At 40.2% G+C, this 21987-nt stretch overlaps 2 protein-coding genes and 1 non-coding gene across 3 annotated transcripts; 1 reads left to right on the forward strand and 2 right to left on the reverse strand.

The window, feature by feature from the left end:
• The first annotated feature begins 30 nt into the window (after positions 1-30).
• Positions 31-9476, forward strand: CFAP276 (cilia and flagella associated protein 276). The gene is made up of 6 exons (XM_070745140.1): positions 31-284; positions 1495-1733; positions 3872-3988; positions 4718-4833; positions 5468-5634; positions 8205-9476. The coding sequence occupies exons 2-6, from the start codon at positions 1656-1658 to the stop codon at positions 8273-8275; spliced, it is 549 nt and encodes a 182-aa protein (XP_070601241.1). The 5' UTR covers positions 31-284; positions 1495-1655; the 3' UTR covers positions 8276-9476.
• A 3542-nt stretch (positions 9477-13018) lies between these two features.
• LOC139166058 (small Cajal body-specific RNA 2) lies at positions 13019-13362 on the reverse strand. Its single transcript, XR_011558871.1, has one exon. It is a non-coding gene; the product is annotated as a small Cajal body-specific RNA 2 (non-coding RNA).
• A 2513-nt stretch (positions 13363-15875) lies between these two features.
• Positions 15876-20101, reverse strand: TMEM167B (transmembrane protein 167B). The gene is made up of 3 exons (XM_070748864.1): positions 19955-20101; positions 19044-19175; positions 15876-17200 (listed from the first exon to the last, which is right to left on the reverse strand). The coding sequence occupies exons 1-3, from the start codon at positions 19962-19964 to the stop codon at positions 17118-17120; spliced, it is 225 nt and encodes a 74-aa protein (XP_070604965.1). The 5' UTR covers positions 19965-20101; the 3' UTR covers positions 15876-17117.
• Positions 20102-21987: the final 1886 nt, after the last annotated feature.

A 21987-nucleotide genomic window follows, 5' to 3' on the forward strand; every position in this document is an offset into this window, starting at 1 on the left:
ACCGCCCCGCCCCGCCCCCTCGGACCGCCCACACCTCGCTGCCTAGCAACCCGCGGCTGCCTCCGCCGCACGGCCCTCCCGAGGCCGAGGAAGCACCTGAGGCTTCGAAAGAGGGGCGCGCGAGGCGGCGCGCGCGCGGCGAAGGAAGTGGGGGGGGGGGGGGGGATGAAAGCCGTTTGCTTTCGAAGCGCTCCTTCAGCGCCCCCCCCTCCACCTCAGGCAAAGGTCTCGTCGGAGTCGCTGAAGCCGCGCGCGCCGCGCTAAATGATCCAATCCTGAGCCGGGTAACGGGTGGCGCTTTGGGAGGGAGGGTGCGATGGGGGGACAGCCGTTTTCGCCTCAAGGGGCGACCAGAGGGGGTTCGAGCTCCGCAACTTCGACTCTTCGCCCTGGGAGCTCGCTCTTTTTTTTATAACCCGAGTTTATTCCCGGGTTCTGAAGCTAATTAAAACGGGGCGCCTTCGCTTTCTCGTTTCGATGTGCCTTTAACGGTTCACTTCCCTTGCTTGGTTCACTAACTCTTCGGAATAATCCCTCCTGGGGTTTAGGAGAGAAGGTTTTAATTGAACGGGTCCAAAGACAGGCTACAAAAATTGTGGAAGGTCTTAGTATAAAACTTATCAGGAAATACTTAACGAACTTAATCTGTATAGTCTGGACGCAGGGGTCCCCAAACTTGGCAACTTTGAGACTTTTGGACTTCAACTCCCAGAATTCTCCAGCCAGCATAGCTGGCTGGATCATTTGGGGAGTTGAAGTCCACAAGTCTGAAATTGCCAAGTTTGAAGACCTCTGAGGGATAGAAGGGAAAGGGGGGACATGATCGAAACATTTAAATATGTTAAAGGGTTCAATGAGGTTCAGGAGGGAAGTGTTTTTATTAGGAAAGTGAACACAAGAACAAGGGGCACAATCTGAGGTTAGTTGGGGGAAAGTTCAGAAGCAACGTGAGAAAATATTATTTTACTGAAAGAGTAGTAGATGCTTGGAACAAACTTCTAGCAGGCCTGGTTGGTAAATCCACAGTAACTGAATTTAAACATGCCTGGGATAAACATATATTCATCCTAAGATAAAATACAAGAAATAGTATAAGGGCAGACTAGATGGACCATGAGGTCTTTTTCTGCCGTCAATCTATGTTTCTAATTGTTTTTTAAAAACTTTAATAGGTTTATAGTATTATTCGGATGTTAGATTTTTGGTTGTAAGCTGCCCAGATAGAGTCCCTAGAGAGTTGGGCGGCATAAAATTCAAATAAATAAATAAAGAGAATTGTTAAAAAGTGCTTTCAGAGCTATTCAATAATCTTAAAACATGAGCCGTAAATATGAAGGAAAGGGAGCTTCGACTTTATAAGCATCCTCATAAAGGCGGGTTTTTCTTTATTTCACGTGGAGTATAAAGCGCGCGCCGGCTTGTGTCCTTTCCAGCCTCGCGCCGTTTTTTGTGCTTTGCTTTATTGCCTCCCGAGAGCTTCGCTTTTCTTTCCAGCCATTAGAGGGCGCTTTAATACATAGTGACCGGAAGGCTCTCAAAGACCCCCGTCGCCTAGCAACCGCCATCCTATCCCAAACAAAACTGACAGGCGGAGAGAAAGAAATCGGCATCGCAATTGACAGCTTGGTAACCCGACTGCTGAGAAAAGTTGGAGTATGTCACCCGCTAGGAACTCTTTCTCATTCCCTCATTACGAAAATGAAAATACATACAGTGGTAATAGGAATGCCCAGGTAAGAGAGATCCCTTTATTTTTTAAAAATTTTAAATATATAAAGCATTTGCAATGTGATGCGTTTTGTTTATCCGAAGGAAATTTAGAAGCCAGATGCTGTGAACACAATGATAGGGCAGCCTCCCTTTAGCGTCTTAATAATGTTTTACAGATGAGGTTGGAAATTACTTTTGAATTTGAGATAACACATTTTGTAATGTTTATTAATACAGGATAAAATGTGGAGGTCTGGCTTTAAAAATAGCCCTAAACATAACTAGTTAGTATGTGCAAAATGCACATCTGGGAAATGTATCCTATTTTTCTTGCTTTACAGACAGTTACTGTCCCTTATGTTTATATTTCACTGAGGTAATGAGAACTTCCTTGAACAAAGGGATTAGAAAAAAAATGGAAAGGCAAGCATAACAATAAAACCTCTGTCAGAATGTATATCGAAGATCTAATTGGTAAAATCTGAGTTAAGACAAGCAATGAGTTTTGTTCAAATCAAACAATTTTGGGATATGTTACCAAGTAGGCAAGTTAACATTAGTCTCCCCCAATGTGATGCCCTTCAGAGGTGTTAGACTGCAAGCCCCAGACTAAAAGTTTGGTAAGATGTTTATGCATTTTATTTCAACTTCTCTAGAGGGGAACAATTTGAGGAAGATTGCCTAAAATATGTTGAGAATCCTTTGTAACATACAATCTTAAAAACACAAGACACAATAACATTTTAGATTTTTATTTAAAGCAAGAATGGTTTGATATTATCCATCTGAAATTTGCTATGTTGACCTTTTCTTTGATTAGAAAAACCTGTGTATAAGTAGTCTCAACTTACTACCATTCATTTAATGACAAAAGTTATAACAGCATTGAAAACACGGATTTATGATTGTTGCTGTGTCCCCATGGCCATGTGATGACATTTTAGAGACTTGTCATTTGGCACATATTTTATGATTGTAATGTCCTGGGGTCATGCAATCACCTTTCACAATCTTCTGAGAAGCAAAGTCAATGACAGTGTTCCCTCGATTTTCGCAGGGGATGCGTTCCAAGACTGCCCGTGAAAGTCGAATTTCCGCGAAGTAGAGATGCAGAAGTAAATACACTATTTTTGGCTATGAACAGTATCTCAAGCCTTCCGTTAACACTTTAAACCCCTAAATTGCAATTTTCCATTTCCTTAGCAACCATTTAGATTATTACTCACCATGTTTAGTTATTAAAGTTTATTAAAAAAAATATTTATTAAAGGCAGACAAAAGTTTGGCAATGACATATGACGTCATCGGGCGGGAAAAACCGTGGTATAGGGAAAAAACCCGCAAAGTATTTTTTAATTAATATTTTTGAAAAAACGTGGTATAGACATTTTGCGAAGTTCGAGGGAACACTGTTATAATATATAATCACATATAAACCATATTACAATATATCATCACATATAATGTGATGATGTTTATATGTGATGATATATTGTAACATGGTTTATATGTGATTATATATTATAACATGGTTTATATGTGATGATATATTACATGAATCTGGGTTCCTCATTGACTTTGCTTCTCAGAAGATTGTGAAAGGTGATTGCATGACCCCAGGACATTATAATCATCAAATATGTGCCAAATGACAAGTCTCTAAAATGTAATTAAATGGCCATGAGGACACAGCAACAATCATAAATCCGTGTTTTCAATGCTGTTATAACTTTTGTTATATCATCATATATAGACCATACTTCACAACTTCAGTGATTCATTTAACATTCATTTAACAACTGTGGCAAGAAAGGCTGTAAAATAGGGCAAAACTCATTTAGCAACTGTTTTGCTTAGCAATGAAAATTTCAGGATCAATTATAATTGTGAGTTAAGGACTAGCTGTATTTCTGTCTTACTGCATGTGGCTATCTGGACTAATCCTATATTTTAAACATACACAAGTCAAGAAGACTGAAGTAGTCAGGAAAAGGTCAATATTTTTACTGCAGGTACACACTCCTTGGATCCCAACTTCAATTGAAGTTAATACAAATAGTAACAGTTAAGTTTTATCTTTTTAGGGAGTTAGTATAGTATAGTAACTATAGTGTGTGTGTGTGTGTGTGTGTGTAACATAGTATCATTCTTATTGATCCAGAAAAACCCCTATGGCATGCCCCCCCATCTTTCTCAGCAACAAGACACCTGGAGTCGGCTACATGGAACAGCAACTTTGGCAAGCATTAAAAGAGAATGCTGGTACTCAGACACTGAGGTAAGAAATAAATATTGCCCTCTTTGTTGTTTTTCAAAGTGACATTTCTTTATTCTTTAACCCCTTACTACCCTTTCTTTAAATGCCTTAGAAATTGGTATTAAATAGACCTTGAAAACTTCAAAGGACATTTCTTTTTGATAAAATGTTAAAATAAATAAAAAATAAAAAATTGCTATCTCCTTGGGATTTATTTAAGGAGTCAATGAGTCTTTCAAAATTTTGGCAAGTCCTTGGGTCAATTTTTATCAAGCAGATGTGCCTTTACTAGCTTTGAAGGCTTCTAGGTGCATTAATAGGGAAACTGTTAAAATGTGAACTCCATTCACATGAGAAACAGATCATAATCTTAATTTGAAAATGGGAAAAATGTTCCATTAGAAATTCTCCTTAGTAGGAGATAGCAGCCAGAGTGGATTGACTCATCCGTCAGCCAATGAGGACTGAGCCTGTTTTTCAAAGACTTTTTCTGCCCGGTAGCCATTCTCCCGCTTTTGGCTCAGTCCTCGCTTCAGTTAGGACATGTGGTCAACCTCTCTGGAAGTTATCTTCTTTACTTACCTGCTCCAACATTTCCCTTCTTCTTTTCAACCTTTCTCCATTTTGCTGTTAGATACGCAATTCCTGAAAAGATTGCATACACTATTTCACTTTTAAAACATTTCTACTATACTATCCCTAATTTATATTTGTAAATTAACATGTTCCTCTTATCAATCTGATTTGCAGATTTCTAAAGACAGTTTGGATTTTAACCTCAGTGCTCTATACAATCATCATGAAGACCTGCTTAAAAACAAAAATGAAGTAGTCTTCCATAAAGAGACCATGCGGGATGAACATGGGTAAACATAAGCTTTTATTCTTCTATTTTTTTTAAAAAAACCTATCAGACTCCAGTGAATGCATAGTGCTGCAATTTCTGTAGCCATGAAACCAACAGTAGGATATACATTATGTAATCAATAAGACCAGTCCTAATCCTATCAATTTTTATTAGATTATGTTTTTACATTAAACAAATGTTGTCTATACAACCACATTTCCTTTTCTTCAACATAGATTTCAACTGGTATCAGACATGTAATATATATATTTAATTTAATATTTAATTTTCAATTTGAAACAAAGACAAATGTGTATGTCAAAACATAACATAGATGTTTCCAAACTCTAGAATGCAATCTGACTATTGTATAGACGTATACTTGAGAATACCAGGGAGTTTATTTTCTGTACTGAACAGATGATTAGACTCCATAGTCTAAATCAATAATTCCTGTTTGAATTCTAAGTGTTCTCAGACATATGAACAACGCTTTTCCTTAGCTAAATAGCCCTATCCTTCTTCTTTTATTTAATGAAAGATTATTTACAAAATATATTAATTCACATTAATGTTTATCATTCAACAATTATCTCTGCCCCAAAAGCAACACTTTCTTGTTTATGTATGTCCTTTGTTTTTGAACACGGCAGAATACCAAAGGGTTTAGAGCCTCTTTTTGAGCAAGGCAGAACACCAAAGGGTTTAGAGCCTGTGAAGAAATACACTTCAATTCAGCCTCCTACCTCCAAGGGTATTACTGTGAGACACTGGGTTAATCCTGTAAAAGAATCTATCCACCACATTGAGGGAGCCATTGGTAAGCATGACTATTACATGCCTCTTTTTGTTGAAGAGGAGCTAAGAAAAGAACAGAAACCTTTTCAGTAGATAGATTTTCAAATACACTTTCCTTTCAAGTTAGTTTAGATTATTTTATCCATCTTTCTTTTAAGACAATATATTACAGTGGTACCTCTACTAACAAACTTAATTCGTTCCGTGACCAGGTTTGTAAGTAGGAAAGTTCGTTAGAAAAAGCAATCTTTTCCATAGGAATCAATTAAAAAGTGAAAAATGCATGCAAACCCATTAGGAAAATCCAAAACGTTAAGGCTTAAAAAAAAAAGCGGTGGGCGGACAAAGTGGAGGCAAACAGAGTGGGGATAGAGGCGAGCCGAGGAATCGGAGGGCAAGAGGGGATTTCCCCCATCTCACTGCCAAAATGTGTCCATGGGAGCCCTGGCCATCTATCGCCCACCGCCCCCTCCTGCCAGAAGCCCGTGAGGGGCCAAAGCCGGGTGTGGCGAAGGGCGGAACTTTCGGCTCCTGGATGGGCAGGAGAGTCTGGAACCACCACCTTACCACCAGGGCTCCCACGGACACATTTATTTGTTTGTTTGTTTATTTATTTATTAAATTTGTATGCCGCCCCTCTCTGTAGACTCGGGGTGGCTCACAGCAGTAATAAAAAAACAATGTACAATACAAATCTAATAATTAAAACTAAAAACCCATAATTTAAAAAACATGCACACAACATACCATACATAAACAATATAGGCCTGGGGAAGTTGTCTCAGTTCCCCCCATGCCTGACGGCAGATGTGGGTTTTAAGGTTACGAAAGGCAAGGAGGGTAGGGGCAGTTCTAATCTCAGGGGGGAGCTAGTTCTAGAGGGTCATGACCGCCACAGAGAAGGCTCTTCCCCTGGCACCCGCCAAACGACATTTTTAGTTGACGGGACCTGGAGAAGGCCAACTCTGTGGGACCTAATCGGTAGCTGGGATTCGTGCGGCAGAAGGTGGTCCCGGTCATAACCAACACTTTGAATTGTGACCAGAAATTGATTGGCAACCAATGCAGACTGGGGAATATTGGTGTAACATGGGCATACCTAGAGAAGCCCATGATTGCTCTCGCAGCTGCATTCTGCACGATCTGAAGTTTCCGAACACTTTTCAGAGGTAGCCCCATGTAGAGAGCATTACAGTAGTCGAATCTTAAGGTGATGAGGGCACGAGTGACTGTGAGCAGTGGGTCCTGATCCAGATAGGGCCGCAACTGGTGCACCAGGCGAACCTGGGCAAACATCCCCCTCACCACAGCTGAAAGATGGTTCTCTAATGTGAGCTGTGGATCGAGGAGGACGCCCAAGTTGCATACCCTCTCTGAGGGAGTCAATAATTCCCCCCCCCCAGGGTTATGGATGGACAGATGGAATTGTCCTTGGGAGGCAGAACCCACAGCCACTCCATCTTATCCGGGTTGAGTTTGAGTCTGTTGACACCCATCCAGACCCCAACAGCCTCCAGCCACCGGCACATCACTTCCACTGCTTCGTTGACTGGACATGGGGTGGTGATGTACAACTGGGTATCATCTACGTACTGAGGATACCTCACCCAATGCCTCTGGATGATCTCACCCAGTGGTTTCTTGTAGATATTGAATAGCAGGGGGGAGAGGACCGACCCCTGAGGCACCCCACAAGGGAGTAACCTTGAGGTCGACCTCTGACCCCCCCACTAACACCGACTGCGACTGACCGGAGAGGTAGGAGGAGAACCACTGAAGAACAGTGCCTCCAACTCCCAACCCCTCCAACCGGCGCAGAAGGATACCATGGTCAATGGTATCGAAAGAAAAATTTTGGCTGCGAGATGGGGGAAATCCTCTCTCGGCTCGCCTCGGAGTGGAGGAAGCGGCGGGCAAGAGGGGAAAGTGGCAGCGAGATGGGGAGGTTGCGCAGAGCTCCTTGGGTGCACCATTCTTTCTCTCCTCCGATGCCTTTGTGCTTTGCCGTGACGGTAGCAGAAGGGATGGGGGGTGGACTCCTCACGGCAAAGCCTGGCTCCAGTTCCTTGCAATCATCAGAGCTTGCAAACTTAAAACCGCTTGTTTTGGCCACTGCTCACAGCCACAGCAGCAGCTGAAAGAGAAGTGAGGGTTCGTAAGTTGAAAATGATTCGTGAGAAGAGGCAAAACTTGAAAACCCAGTTCGTATCTCGTAAAGTTCAGTAGAGGTGTTCGTAAGTAGAGGTACTACTGTATAACCTTAATCACAGCTGTGTTAAAAGCTTCATTCAAAGTGTATAATAATAGAGTGTTGTAAACTTTGTATTATAAATATTTAAATTGAAATAGTGAAGTAGAATCTAAAATACAATAAAAATGGTAGTTCTTTAAAAACTGTTCCTGGCCATATAATTACAGTATTTTAAAGATTAAAAAGTTAAAGCAGTTCTTTAGGGTTTGTTCCATTGTAAGATACCAGTTAGGTTTGTGTGTGTGTGTGTGTATGTGTGTGTCTATGTGTAGGTATTGGGATGGGGTGGGGTCAATTCTCAGTAAATAACAGCTGACAAAATGATTTGTCTTTGTTTGCAGAATCTCCACATACTGCTGCCACAAATAGTGGATATTCCCGTAAAGAGAATGGTGGGATCTTCTATCATTAATGATTTTTTCAGGGTCATGTTGCAGCTTTATCCCCTTCACCCTGTAATTGCTGCCCATATGCTAACTCTTGGCTCACTGTATGGTTAGTTTTCAGATCATCCATTAAACCGGCTAGCTTCACTTAATTCTCAGCTGAACTGTGCTGTATTTGAAAAAGCAGTTTAGTTTGTTCTTGCCAATGGAATCAAGCCTCAAACATATCAGGCTTAATAAATTCAAATATTTGGTTAGGAGAATTCAAGCAATAGACTCTAGTCTACTTTGGGCTCAATTCCAAAGAAGATACTATTTATGCTGATCCATAAACAGTATTAATTTACACAATGTTATCTAGAAGTATCTTAGTTAACATCTCCAAAGCAAAATATGAATACTGGTTAAATTTTCAAAAAAATATTTTTCAAACACAACATACAAATCACTTCATTCCTAAATTATTCCTAATAGGAGTACTTCAAAACGTAAGTCCCCACAAGAACAGAGCGATCTAAAATCTGAAGATTAAAACAATCAAAAGTTTTAAGATCAAAAAGAATGCCAACCAGGAACAAAGGCTGGATGCCAAAATACACAATTCTATAACTTTTAAAGTTCTGCAAGTACAAAAACTGCCACAGATCAAGTGGACAAAGTACCTGATGTCATTTATAAACGCCACGGCTGTGTGCAGACAAGTTTTAACAAAAGCAAGCTGAAGCCAAAGTTTGCCAATACAACCGAATTTCAAATCCAGCGCATTATTGAACTGATATTTTCCCTTGGAGCTTTAAGCTTGGTACTTTTGAAACATGTTAGAATGTTAGCTATGCTAAGTGTGGGTTGTGAGAATTTTGCTCTAAGAAAAAGGACAAGAGAACCAAGAAAGACAAGTTTCTATATCTCTCAAGTTATTCACTTCCTGTCTCTTGCACCGAGTTAAATTTTTATCCTTTATCTTCATATATAAAGCCATACTTTTAAAGATTTTATTTCTTGTCCATTTTTTCATTTAGTTTTAACTCCCTATTACATTTTTAAAAATTCCTGGTCCAGTAATATTCCCTTAGAATCAACTCATTCTCCTCTGCTGATCTTTTTTTTTTTTTGCTCTAATACGCATTTTAATTAATCTTTTCATCTATCTTTGATGTTATTGCCTTCTGGTTTCTGTGCTGCAATTTTTCTGTTTTTCAAAAAATAAAATAAAATTGGTAGATTCCAGATAATTGTTTCACATTTTAGTTTCAAACCAACTATATTTCTTCTTGTATACGGTTATCAAGTCATGCAATTTCATGAATAAACATTCTGAACATATCACCTCAGCTAATCAGCATTAAAGGTTTCATTATATATTTGTATTTTAAGGACATTTGGAACATAATCTCTTCCCAGGCTAGTTCTTGACAATTTGAATTGAAAATGCATTCATCTGAAGTCATTTTTCTCCTGGTTTAATATATCACAATGCTGGCTTAATGGCTTAATAGAAATGGAGATAGGCACTGCCCCTAAAGTTTCCTATGACTACAAATTAAAAACCCCTAACATGTTTTTAATTTTTTAAAAATGAAACTTTAAACAAATGTGAAATTTCCACTCTAAATTGCTTGGGGAGAATTTCCGGGAAGACACACTGAAATAATGCATATTGCTAAATGTATTTTAGGCATTTTTTCAATTAACTGCAAATATCTACAATTAAGCACTATCTGAAATTAGCTTGCTTCTCCTGCTAGAACAGAGATTCCCAATGAGGAGTTCACACCCCCCGGTGGTGTGAGATATTCATTTATTTATTTATTATTTAGATTTGTATGCCGCCCCTCTCCGCGGACTCGGGGCGGCTCACAACAAGGCATAAACAAATCGTAACAAATCAAATATTCCAGGAAATATTCCAGATGATATTTAAAACTTGGGTTTCAAAGTATCAAAATTAGTGTATAGGCATAATTATATGAATAATTATTGTATTTACTTTTTAAGGGGTGTGAGAATATATCACAACCGTTAAGGTGTGTGGGCGCAGTGTTCCCTCTAATTTTTTTGGGGGGTGGGCGGAAAGTATAGTGTCTGAGCGGCAGTCCCTTCGGGACTGGGCGGCACAGAAATAATAAACAAACAAACAAACAAATAAAAAACCCACCCTGTTTTGCCTCAGAGAATTTCAAAATAAAATACTGTACTGTGTGTCTATAACAGTGAGCCCATAATAGGGCAACTCTATCAATATCAAAATGCCACTTAAATAGTTGAGCTAGTTTCAAACTAGATTTTCATTTTCTTTCTCTATTCCTTTCTCCCATTCTTTTTCTTTCTCTTTTCCTTCCTCTCTTTTTTCTATCTGTTTCTCTCTCTTCCTCTCTTCCTCTCTCTCTCCTTCCCTCTCACTCTTTCCCTCTCGGCTTCTGGGCAGGTTTGGAAAACTCTGAGTTGATGATGATTTTTAAGTGAGCGATTGCTCACTGCTCAGCTTAGAGGGAACTATGGTGTGGGGTATAGAATAAGAAGAGAACAAATAGAATCAAATAAAATAACCAGTTGGAAGGGATCTTGGAGGTCTTCTAGTCCAACCCCGTTTAGGCAGGATACCATACACCACTTCAGACAAGAAATAGAAAAAGTCTATGTGCTAAAATGTGCAAGATGGTAAAATTTACAGTAAGTTTTTTTTAATGATTGCTTATTACATTCATGTAAAAAGTTGGATTCAAACTGGTTCTCCCTGAACATTATATTTTCAAAAGAGCACAAACTCTTTGCAAGGCCAAGTTTTATAAAAATTCTACTTCTGCATATATTATTTCTCATGCTATTTTAAGCTTTTCAACATAGAAAACAGACTTTCTAGGGGGCTTTGGATTTACCCATAATTTTCTCAATCTACTTGCAAATATTTGCATGCTTTCCAACTTAGGGAAGCAGGATCTGGGACAAGTAATGGAGGTCACCTTGGCATGAGCACTCTGGTTTTGGCTAATCTAATGGCAGGAAAAATAAACTGCTGTCCGTGGCCGGCTTGGTTACAGGGAAGCTCTTAAAAGCGGCTTCCCACAGCCTACCGGCAGTTTGCATTGCATTAAGCCAGGAGAATAAAAGGTGCTGAACTGTTTCTGTGTCTTGCTCATTTCCTGCGCAAATTTAACGATTATATTGTACTGTATTTATTTGATCCTTTTTGTTAGTTTTTGTTTTTAATGTGGTTTTATATTCTGTAAGCTGCCTTGATTCACCATGGGAAAATAGGCAGCAATATAAATTCAATAAATAAATAAATAATAAATCTTATTTGCCGGGAATGCATACCAAGACATGAAAAAACAGAAACTAGAGTTAAAAATGAAGTAACAGAAAGTACAACCCAAAGTCTTCATCTTGGTCTAATCTCATTTACAACTGTCTTCTTGTTTGAACAAATAAAAATAAGAAACATCAGCTAGGGTTATTAGTGATAGGGTTTGTCCCATTTCAGCAACTTAACAAAGGTTTCAAGTGAGTCCCATTTTGATATTTCAGAGGTGTTTCTGGAACTTTTAAAACTCGATTCCTCACAATTAATAATAGTAACAGAGTTGGTAGGGACTTTGGAAGTCCTTAGTCTAACCCCCTGCTTAGGCAGGAAACCCTACACTACTTCAGACAGATGGTTATCCAAAATCTGCTTAAAAACTTCCACTGTTTGAGCATTCACAACTCCTGGAGGCAAGCTGTTCCACTGATGAACTGTTCTGGCTGTTCGGAAATTTCCCCTTAGTTCTAAGTTGCTTCTCTCCTTGTTTAGTTTCCACCCACTCCTTCTTGTTCTACCCTCAGGTGCTTTGGAAAACAGGTTAACTCCCTCTTTGTGGCAACCCCTGAGATACTGGAAGACTGCTATCATGTCTCCCCTGGTCCTTTGTTAAACTAGCCATGCAACTGTTCATGTTTTAGCCTCCAGGCCCCTAATCATCTTTGTTGCTCTTCTCTGCACTTTTTCTAGTCTCAATATCCTTTGCGACCAAAACTGAATGCAGTATTCCAAGTGTGGCCTTACCCAAGCCTTATAAAGTGGTATTAACATTTTGCACGATCTTGATTCTATCCCTGTTGATGCAGCCTAGAACTGTGTTGGCTTTTTTGGCAGCTGCTGCACACTGCTGGCTCATATTTAAATGGTTGTCCACTAGGACTCCAAGGTCCCTCCAATTGACCATATTAGTTGGGGGTTTCTCGTTCTGTTTTATGTTGGAATTTTAATTTGGATACTAGAAGTAGCATTTTTATTTAAACCAAAAAAGCAACTTCTCAAACCTGATGCACAAATTAGTTCCTGAAGAGGAAGCTCTTTGGAGCTGTTAAGAGGCAGCACCTTACCCACCCCGAGCACCATTGAGCTTTGATAAAATCCATTTTATCTTTTTTTCCCTCAAAGGCGCACACTGTACTCAGATGTTCATCATCGCCAGCCTCTTGGGCACATTGAACTTTGGTAAAAAAGATTTAAGAAAACCAGACTCAACTGCCAGCGCGGGACTGTTGATTAAGGCAGTGTTTCCCAACCTTGGCAACTTGAAAGATATTTGGACTTCAACTCCCAGAATTCCCCAGTCAGCGAATGCTGGCTGGGGAATTTTGGCAGTTGAAGTCCAAATATCTTCAAGCTGCCAAGGTTGGGAAACACTGGATTAAGGAAACTCGAATCCTGTCTTTACCGGAGGCCGGTGCTTCTAGCCCGAAGAATTAAAGGCCCCCCCGGAACAAAGGAAGCTCCTCGGCTGAAGCCGGATCAGAATCGCTCCGATACACATCGGCCAGGAAGAGGACCTTTCCAGCCTCATCTATCTGATCAATTCATCATCTCCGACTATACTGCCGCGCACGCTCATTTAAACCCCAGCTTCTTCGTACAGCGCCCGAGGGCTTCACAGAAGCGGCTCTTCTCATTTCAGGCCGGGAAGGCGGCGACCTCGCGGCCCGATCAAATAAGATCAACGTGTAAAAAGGAATGGAATTGTTGCAGATCAGGGCCAGACACACACCTCACGTAACACACACAACACTCTACAGACGCGATTCAAGCATATCTTTCAAACCACTCATTCCCCCCGCCCTCCCGCCCCACAAGGACATCACCGACACTCGCCCTGACTGCCAACACAAAGAAGATGGCCGGCAGGCTTCCGCGGTTTATCTACTCCGCGTTGCATTCTGGGTGCTGGGCGGGGCTTGGCGCGCGAGCTTCGGCTTTCCGTGAGAGCCTACGAGGGAGGAGGAAGCGCTGCGCGAAGAAAAGCTGGCACCTGATTGGTCCGTATTAGTTAGCCGGTGTTCGTACGGCCAGAAATTCGAAAACATTTTAGAACAGGGGTCTCCAACCTTAGCCACTTTAAGACTTGTGGACTTCAACTCCCAGAATTCCTCAGCCAGCAAAGCTTAAAGTGGCTAAGCTTGGAGACCCCTGTTCTAAACTGTTTTCGAAATTCTGAGAGTCAACACAAGTCTTAAAGTGGCCAAGTTAGCTGAGGAATTCTGGGAGTTGAAGTCCACAAGTCTTAAAGTGGTCAAGGTTGGCTGAGGAATTCTGGGAGTTGAAGTCCACAAGTCTTGAAGTGGCCAAGGTTGGCTGAGGAATTCTAGGAGTTGACGTCCACAAGTCTTAACCTTACCAAGGCTGGAGACCCCTGGTTTAGAAGTAGTTTCAGAATAACATATTCGGGTGGGAGTGGGGGGGGGAATAGTTGAAGTACTTGAGGTAGTTGCCTTTTCATTTGAATTTACTCTTCTTCCGCCACGCACCCGTGATTATTTGCCTGCTGCATTTCCACGTTACTTTCCAAAGGTTCACCAGAACTAAACCGATCATCAGTCGGCACCGTAAACAGTATGTTCTATTCGTTTTATTTCTGGATGTACAGTAAACGTATGCATTTCTAATGGGCATCTTAGTGTGCCTAGATGTTTTAACTATGATGTTCATCAAAAAGTCATCAACAATGAGCCATCAACAAGAACTGATATAAAAATGTATTCATTATTATGTGCACAGTATTTATACTAGTAGTATAAGGTGACCAGACGTCCTGCTTTTGGCTGGACAGTCCCACTTTTTACCAATTTGTCCCACGACGTTTTTTAAAAGTCCCGATTTTTTTATTTTTTGAAAGACATATCGGTACTAGCCGGTGGCTTGAACGCTGGCTGGAGATTGTGTTGGAACTGCTTGCTGTGTGATCTTGAAGGGATCGCCCGGCAAGCAGCTCAGCTTCCATACTGGGGGGCTGCCATGGGCGCGAGGGACGTTGCCAGGGGTGGACTTCTGCGCGGACGTAGTGAAAATGGAGCACCATCGCAGAGTACCCAATTTGCACTGAAAGAAGTTGAAAGAAAATGCAGGGCGTCCTGTATAAGCCATGGCCATAGTGTGGTAGTAAAAATTTTGGTAGCCCTTCACTAGATGTCCCAAAGGCCCTGGCGGCGACACTGCTGAAGAGGTGCCGACGCCAATGCTCCTCAGCCTGCCTGGCTCATCGCTGAGCGGACGATGCCGCACCCGCTTGCAGGGAGAGAGAGACAGGATGGCGGAGGTGGCCGGCGAGTCCCGGGTGGCTTCCCTTTGGGAGAAAACGGCTACACCAGAAGCAGAGTTAAGCGCCTGCCGAAGCTGCTCAAGCGAAAAAAGAAGTGGCGCCTCCAAGCTCAGGGAAATATAGAAAAAGTATACTAGACAAATATACATTGGAAATGGGATATATTAATAAGGGGAAAAATGTGAAAGAAATAGAAGAGGCGTTAAATTATTTATGAATTGAGGCTTGCTAGAAGACCATCCCTCGATCTATTAGAATAAAAGAACATAACAATAGAACGAGAAAGAAGAGGGGGAAAGAAGAAAGGGAGAGGAGTCTAAGAAGGGGGAAAGAGGATAGCAGAGAAAGGAAAAGGAGAGTACGTAGTAGGAGAGAAAAATGGATGTAGAGAAGGGCGGGAAGGAAAGGAAAGTAAGAGTGGAGGGAAGAGATGAGGAAGAAGGGTTGTGGGAAATAAAAAGGAGGCGTAAGGGATGGCAAAAAAGCAGTCTTGATGGTATAAAAATAATAGTTTTAATAAAACCAAAAATATGTATGAGTATTATTGAGAAAACGAAATCGTATATTTGTGATGTAAAGATGTGAAATAAAATTTTAAAAATTGTAAAAAAAAAGGAATAAAGTATATATTTTAGGGTCTGTTATTTATCTTCATTAATGGAATAATCCTAGCACTGATCTTTCATAGCATTATAGTTTCCCAGAATGATGTACTGGTAAAGTATCTGTAGAAAGGTTCCCTAAATTACAAATACAATCAAAACCAGAACATTTCTGATAGATTTTTCTTCAGAAAACCATTAAGATTCTAAAATTTTCTTCCAATCATTGTCTAGATAACTAGCTTTCATAGCAAACATGAACATATCTTCAAATAGATAAGAAGTTTTTTAAAAGGTTGCTTTACTGATTGCTAAGTTATATCATTAATATGGTCAAATGTTTATACAATTTGTTAAAAGAAATGTAACATTTCCATTGAAGACATGCCTTGAAGTAAAATCCTCTAAATGCTGAAAGTAACAACCCACTACGCAAAGTAGCACCTCTATTTTTGTTTTTCGAGTTCTATATCAGACTGACAAATTTTTTATTTTCATAGTTTCTAACAGGAAGAAATCTCACAGGGTTCAAATATATATCAGATAGAAAGTACAGGGAAGATCAAAAAAGGCAGATTTATTCAAACACATACTGTATTGCTGGAATACCAAAGGCCGAATTATGGCTTTAGTGTTCTTGCTGATTTATAAATATATAATTAGTACTGTGACAAAATGTACAACGTTGAAAAAGAAACTTGGCTTTCTCAGGTTGAACTGCTATACAAAACAACTGATTAAAATTGTTTAGGGCCAACCTTGAAAACATTTGTGAATCAGCCAGATGCTTACAACATTATAAGTCAAACATGCTTTTTTACAGTAATGCTCCTATTTTAGAATAGAATCTCCTACACTTCAAGCACATGTTGATAGGTTACTATCAAGAGGGGGGATGGAATGAGGAAAATTGAAAAGTATAGTAAAAATAGACTAGAACAAATCTTTAAGTATGTACAATCTCAAAATATACATGTCTTTATATGTAATTTAAACATGTTAGCGTCTTATATAACAGCATATGCCCCCACTGTTTTCTCCTATGCCCTATCACATTTTAAGTTATTTTAACTCTTACTTACTTGCACTTACTTACAAAATAACATGATATTTTAACCATACTAAGCAATTTATACGAGGTGGCAAGATTAATTATAACAAAAGATAAGTGAACGCCACCAAATTGTATTTTGTTTCCTTTTTGTTTCAATTCAAGAATTCCATAATGCATAAATGTTTTGTTCTACCATTGGCTAATTTCTCATCTTCAGTTGTAACAGAGTTTTGGTTCAAAAGGTAGTAATCAAAGAAAAAAAACCATACCACCTTTCAATACTGCTACATTTTGGGGACAAAAGAAACACTAGCGTAACCTTTCCACTTCCACATTCTATCAAACTCTGGAAAAAGCATCACACATTTCTACTTGTCATAACTTGTGATATTTCTCTTGCATTGACTAATATTAATTTTAATAATCTGCACATAAAACAATCTCGATTTTTGTTGAAACTCTCTTAGATGTTCTATCCCAACAACATTCCCTTGGTCTCAAGCAAGACATGGCCACAGACGAATTTCTTCTTGACATCTGTATAGGTTCTTATGAATTCTGCTAGGAGGTACAGTCCTCTGAAGCAAAAGAGCATCGTGTCTTCATTTAAACAGTTGTCCATCTGAAGCAATGGGATTCATTTTATAAATAGGACATAAAAAGCCATGACAATACAGGATATTGCCACTGCTGAATGAAGTCTGGTACCAATGATTGCCGCTGAAAAACATCAAAGACCATTTATTATTCAAACAATAATAAGCACATGTTATTTCATATAATTGAGCAGGGGGGTTGGACCCGATGACCCTCGAGGTCCCTTCCAACTCTATGATTCTATGATAATTCTTCAACAATGAAGAAAAATTAAAATGCTTTCTTGCAATGCACAATAAGAATGCACTGCCCGCTAACTCCAAATCTTCTGATCTAATATTTCAAGCCAGTTTTCTGCATTTCTCACAGAATCTCTTTTAAGGTTTTTTTATTTGTTATCACTGGCATAGAATCCTTCTATAACACTGCCAGCACCTTTGAGCTACACCACTACAATAGAAGTTTACCTCTACCCAACATGACCTCCAGTCAACCAGTGAAAAGTGATATTCACCAGCACATTGTCCTACCATCTTTGTATCATAAGGTTAAGCATGATTAAACCCTCTGTCTTAATATATATGCTATAATAAGGCTAAAGCTGAATGAAACGTTTGCTTTTATATAAGCAATACCTACCATTTCCAATTATATCAAATGTCAGCACCCCTTATTTATTTACTAATCTTTATTGATTGATTGATTGGTTGATTGATTGATTGACTGACTGTAGTTCTATGCTGCCCTACTCCTGAAGGACTCTGAGTGGCTTACAACAGGATATAAAATACATTTTAAAACATCATAAAAGATTAAGAAAAAATAGTTAAAAATGACATGCATACATATCATTCAAGGCCGGACCTCGTAAATATTATGAGATCAATAGCCCCAAGCCCTGCCAGAAAAGCCAGGTCTTCAATGCTTTCTGGAATGCCAATAGCATGGGGGGAAGTCCAGATGTCAGGGGGTAGTTGTTCCAGAGAGTCGGGGCAGCCACAAAGAAGACCCTTCCCCACAGGCCCACCAGCTGATACTGTTTAGCTGACGGGACCTGGAGGAGACCAACTCTGTGGGATCTTACCGGTTGCTGGGAACTATGAGGTCGAAGGCGGTCTCAGAGATAACCTTATCAAATATATGTAAAGAGATTTAAAGCTAAATCACAAGGGTAGCATATAACTAACTTCTATTCCAGTCCGATTTACACACCAAGCTATCTGCCATCTAACCCAAGGTTTCTCAAACTCTGAAAGGGGGGGGCATCTTCCTTAGGGAAGTGCAAAAAGAGTTCCAGGGATTGGGGGGTGGGGGGGTGGGGGAGAGAGAACCTTTTAGTTGTTCATTGTCACAATAAAATCCACCTATTCCAAAGTTTTATTGTACTATTTTTCATTGCTCGTTTGTGTTCAGATTTGTTTTTAAACAGAGATGTACATATACACTAAAGTTATAGACTATAATGGAAGTGTGATGGCAAAATAGTCGTTTGATCAGATGGCATGCCATCGGGATCCCACCAGTAAAGATATGCATGGGGCTTTTTAAACTGTTCTAACTGTTAATTTTCTGCTTTTAAATTGTTTTGAACCGTTTGGATGGGTGGGCATTATATTATATTTTATGTGTATTTGGTTTGTAAAGCCACCCAGAGTCCTTTGGGAGTTGGGCAGCATATAAGTCTCAATCAATCAATCAATCCATGCATACATAAATAAATACATAAATAAATAAATACATAAATTAATACACAAATAATACCAAATGAATGAATGAATAAATGAATAAATAAATAAATAAATAAAGTTGGTCTAAATTAAATTGTCCTTCCTGCTGAAGATGCAATCAGCTTGACTTTTGCTACTAACGCCACGCTTCTCCGACAGGTCTTAATTCCCGCTTGTCCAAAGTTTTCCCTCTACTTTACTCTGTAGGGTCATCGACAGTCTGCAAAGGTGATTCCTACCTTTGTAAAATACACCCCAGATGCCCCTCTTCTCCGACAGAAGCCAGTTTTCAGGCGAGGCACCTTCCGGAAATAGGGCGCAGGTGCAAACGAAGAGCAAACCGAAGACCAAGAGCCCGTCCAGAGAATACACTGCGAAGAACAAAATAGAATAGAATAGAATTCTTTATTGGCCAAGTGTGATTGGACACATCAGGAATTTGTCTTGGTGCAGATGCTCTCAGTGTACATAAAAGAAAATATGCATTTGTCAAGAATCATGAGGTACAACACTTAATTATTGTCATAGGGGTCAAATAAGCAATGAAAAAACAATCAATATTACGGTAATAAAAATCTTACGATATAAGCAATAAGTTACAGTCATACAATCCTGAGTGGGAGGAAATGGGTGATAGGAATGATGAGGAAAAAACTAGCAGAAATAGAAGTGCAGACTTAGTAAAAAGTTTGACAGTGTTGAGGGAAAAGAAAGTCGGTGCCGTTAGCGTGAAACAAGAGGTCTCAAACCTTGGGCACTTGATTGGTGGACTTCAACTCCCAGAATTCCTCAGCATACGCATGAGCTGGCTGAGAAATTCTGGGAGTTGAAGCCCACCAGCTAGCATGCGCATGCGCTGGCGGAAGAATTCTGGAGTTGAAGTCCACCAATCGTCAAGTGCCCGAGGTTGAAGATCCCTGGCGTGGACCGTTCCTGCTTTCGGGGGCTTGCGGGGCGGGGGAGGAAGCATGAAAGGGGGACTGACCCACGAGGCTTTGGGGATCCCGAGACGAGGGAACCGCCCCACTCTCGGGAGTAGAGGTACTCGGGTGGGCCGGCGAGCGGGGAATTGCCCGACATTGGCCCGAGAGAATGGCCAGAAGATGGTTTCAGGCGAGAGAGAGAACCGGACTAAGAAACAGCTGCTCACCATTAGCCATGACGGCCGCCCCACCAGCCAAAGCTGAACTCGTCACCGCATCTCCAAGGAGGAAACGAACGGCCAGCGCGGCACCGGAACCGCCAAGGGGTTGCTAATCGAGCTCAGATAGGCCAAGCCTTCTTGATCTCTTGAGAGTCCTAGAGAGGCGCGACTCTCGTTTCAAGGCAGCAACAAGCCAAGGCCGATCGAACTGATGGGTCGGGCAACCCGCCCGCAGGTTATTGTTGTTGGTTTTTTTAATCTGTGGATCGGATCTCCCGCACGTTTTGGAAGTAATGTTTGTCCTTTAAAAAAAAATGTAGTTCATAAAATCATCTACCACGATGTCCTACCTGTCAATCAATACTTCAGCCTCAACCGCAACAATACACGAGCGCACAACAGATTCACATTCAATGTAAAACGCTAGAAATTCGACTGCAGAAAATACGAGTTCAGCAAGAGAGTGATCAATGCCTGGAATGCACTACCTGACTCTGGTTTCTTCCCCAAACCCCAAAAACGTTAACCTTAGATTGTCTATGGTCGGCCTCATCCCATTCCTAAGAGGTGTGTAAGGGACGTGCATAAGCGCATCTTTGTGCCTACCGTCCTTGTCCTATTGCCTAATTTACCTGTACCTACTTTGCTAACTGTATGTATATATATATATATATATATATATACCAATACCTGATATCTTGTACATGTTTGACAAACAAAATAAATAAATAAATAAACAAATAAACATTGGCTCCTAGTTGGGATACATATTAAATAATGTTAATGACCACTAGCAGTCAATGATTATAATGATTTATTTATTGATTTGATTTTTTTTTAAATGCTGCCCTTCTCCTTAGACTCAGGGCAGCTTACAACATGTTAAAAATAGCACTTTTTAACAGAGCCAGCCTATTGCCCCCACAATCCGGGTCCTCATTTTACCCACCTCGGAAGGATGGAAGGCTGAGTTAACCTTGAGCCGGTGATGAGATTTGAACTGCTGACCTGCAGATCTAGCAGTCAGCTTTAATGGCCTGCGCCATCTTGGCTCAGGGAGGCAACCACTGCCAAATCAAAATTGAAAGTTGAAACAGCTGTCTCATTCTCTTGAAGCAACTCATCGGAACTAAAGCTTGTTTATCTATTATTGTATTAATATTCAGATTTTTCTCTTCTGCACTCCTGCAGTCTACTGACTAACCTAGAATCGTATTCTGGGCTCGCTAGATATGGATTTGCACTACTTAATCATATAAGCAAGATGAATAAAAGATAAATCATTCTTTTCAAATCATTGATGCTGTGGAGACTTTAAAATGAATCTGAATTTGGAGGTGCTAGTTGGGCTCTACTACAGAGTTCAATGTCTTCCTCCATGCACAAATCCAAATTCAAACCTGTCCATCTTTTCTTAAAACACATCCAATGAAGATGACCTCATCACTTCTCGATGCAATCGTTTCTACATCAGATTAGAAATTGTTGTGATTGCTCCATGTTAGAAGTTATTTGATATGCCTTGTAATAATTTATTAATTGGATTTGTATGACGCCACTCTCCGAGGACTCTTGTGAATGGCAACCAAAACATCTCTAGTGGCCAGATTGAACAAGGAGTCCACCTTGGGAAAAGCCATAATGTTAAAAAATCTGTGGATACTGTATAAGGTTGCTCAGCACTCATGAGCAAATTCGTGGCTCCCAGTGTCTTCTAAGACACTGCAGTAATCAAACCAACATGAAGTTAATATGCTTTCTTAAGAAAACGGAAGTGCTTGGTTTCATTAAGATGATGTGTGCATGCAACTGTGAGACAATTGACACTAAGGATGAGAAAGTGCAGAAGTTGGAAATGCTACAAAAATAGACTTACTGCGTTTTGATCCTTATTGAGAATCCTGGAGTGTGGCAGATTCCTGGAGAAGGAGGATCCAAAACTGAGGATACCTGAGCCGAATATAGCAAATGTTTTGAAAAGTGAAAGAGAATAGCTAGCACCTCATAATCACTTAAGACACTTGAAATAATAGGTTATG

Source organism: Erythrolamprus reginae, chromosome 3 (assembly GCF_031021105.1).
Source record: "Erythrolamprus reginae isolate rEryReg1 chromosome 3, rEryReg1.hap1, whole genome shotgun sequence".
Lineage (NCBI taxonomy): Eukaryota > Metazoa > Chordata > Lepidosauria > Squamata > Dipsadidae > Erythrolamprus > Erythrolamprus reginae.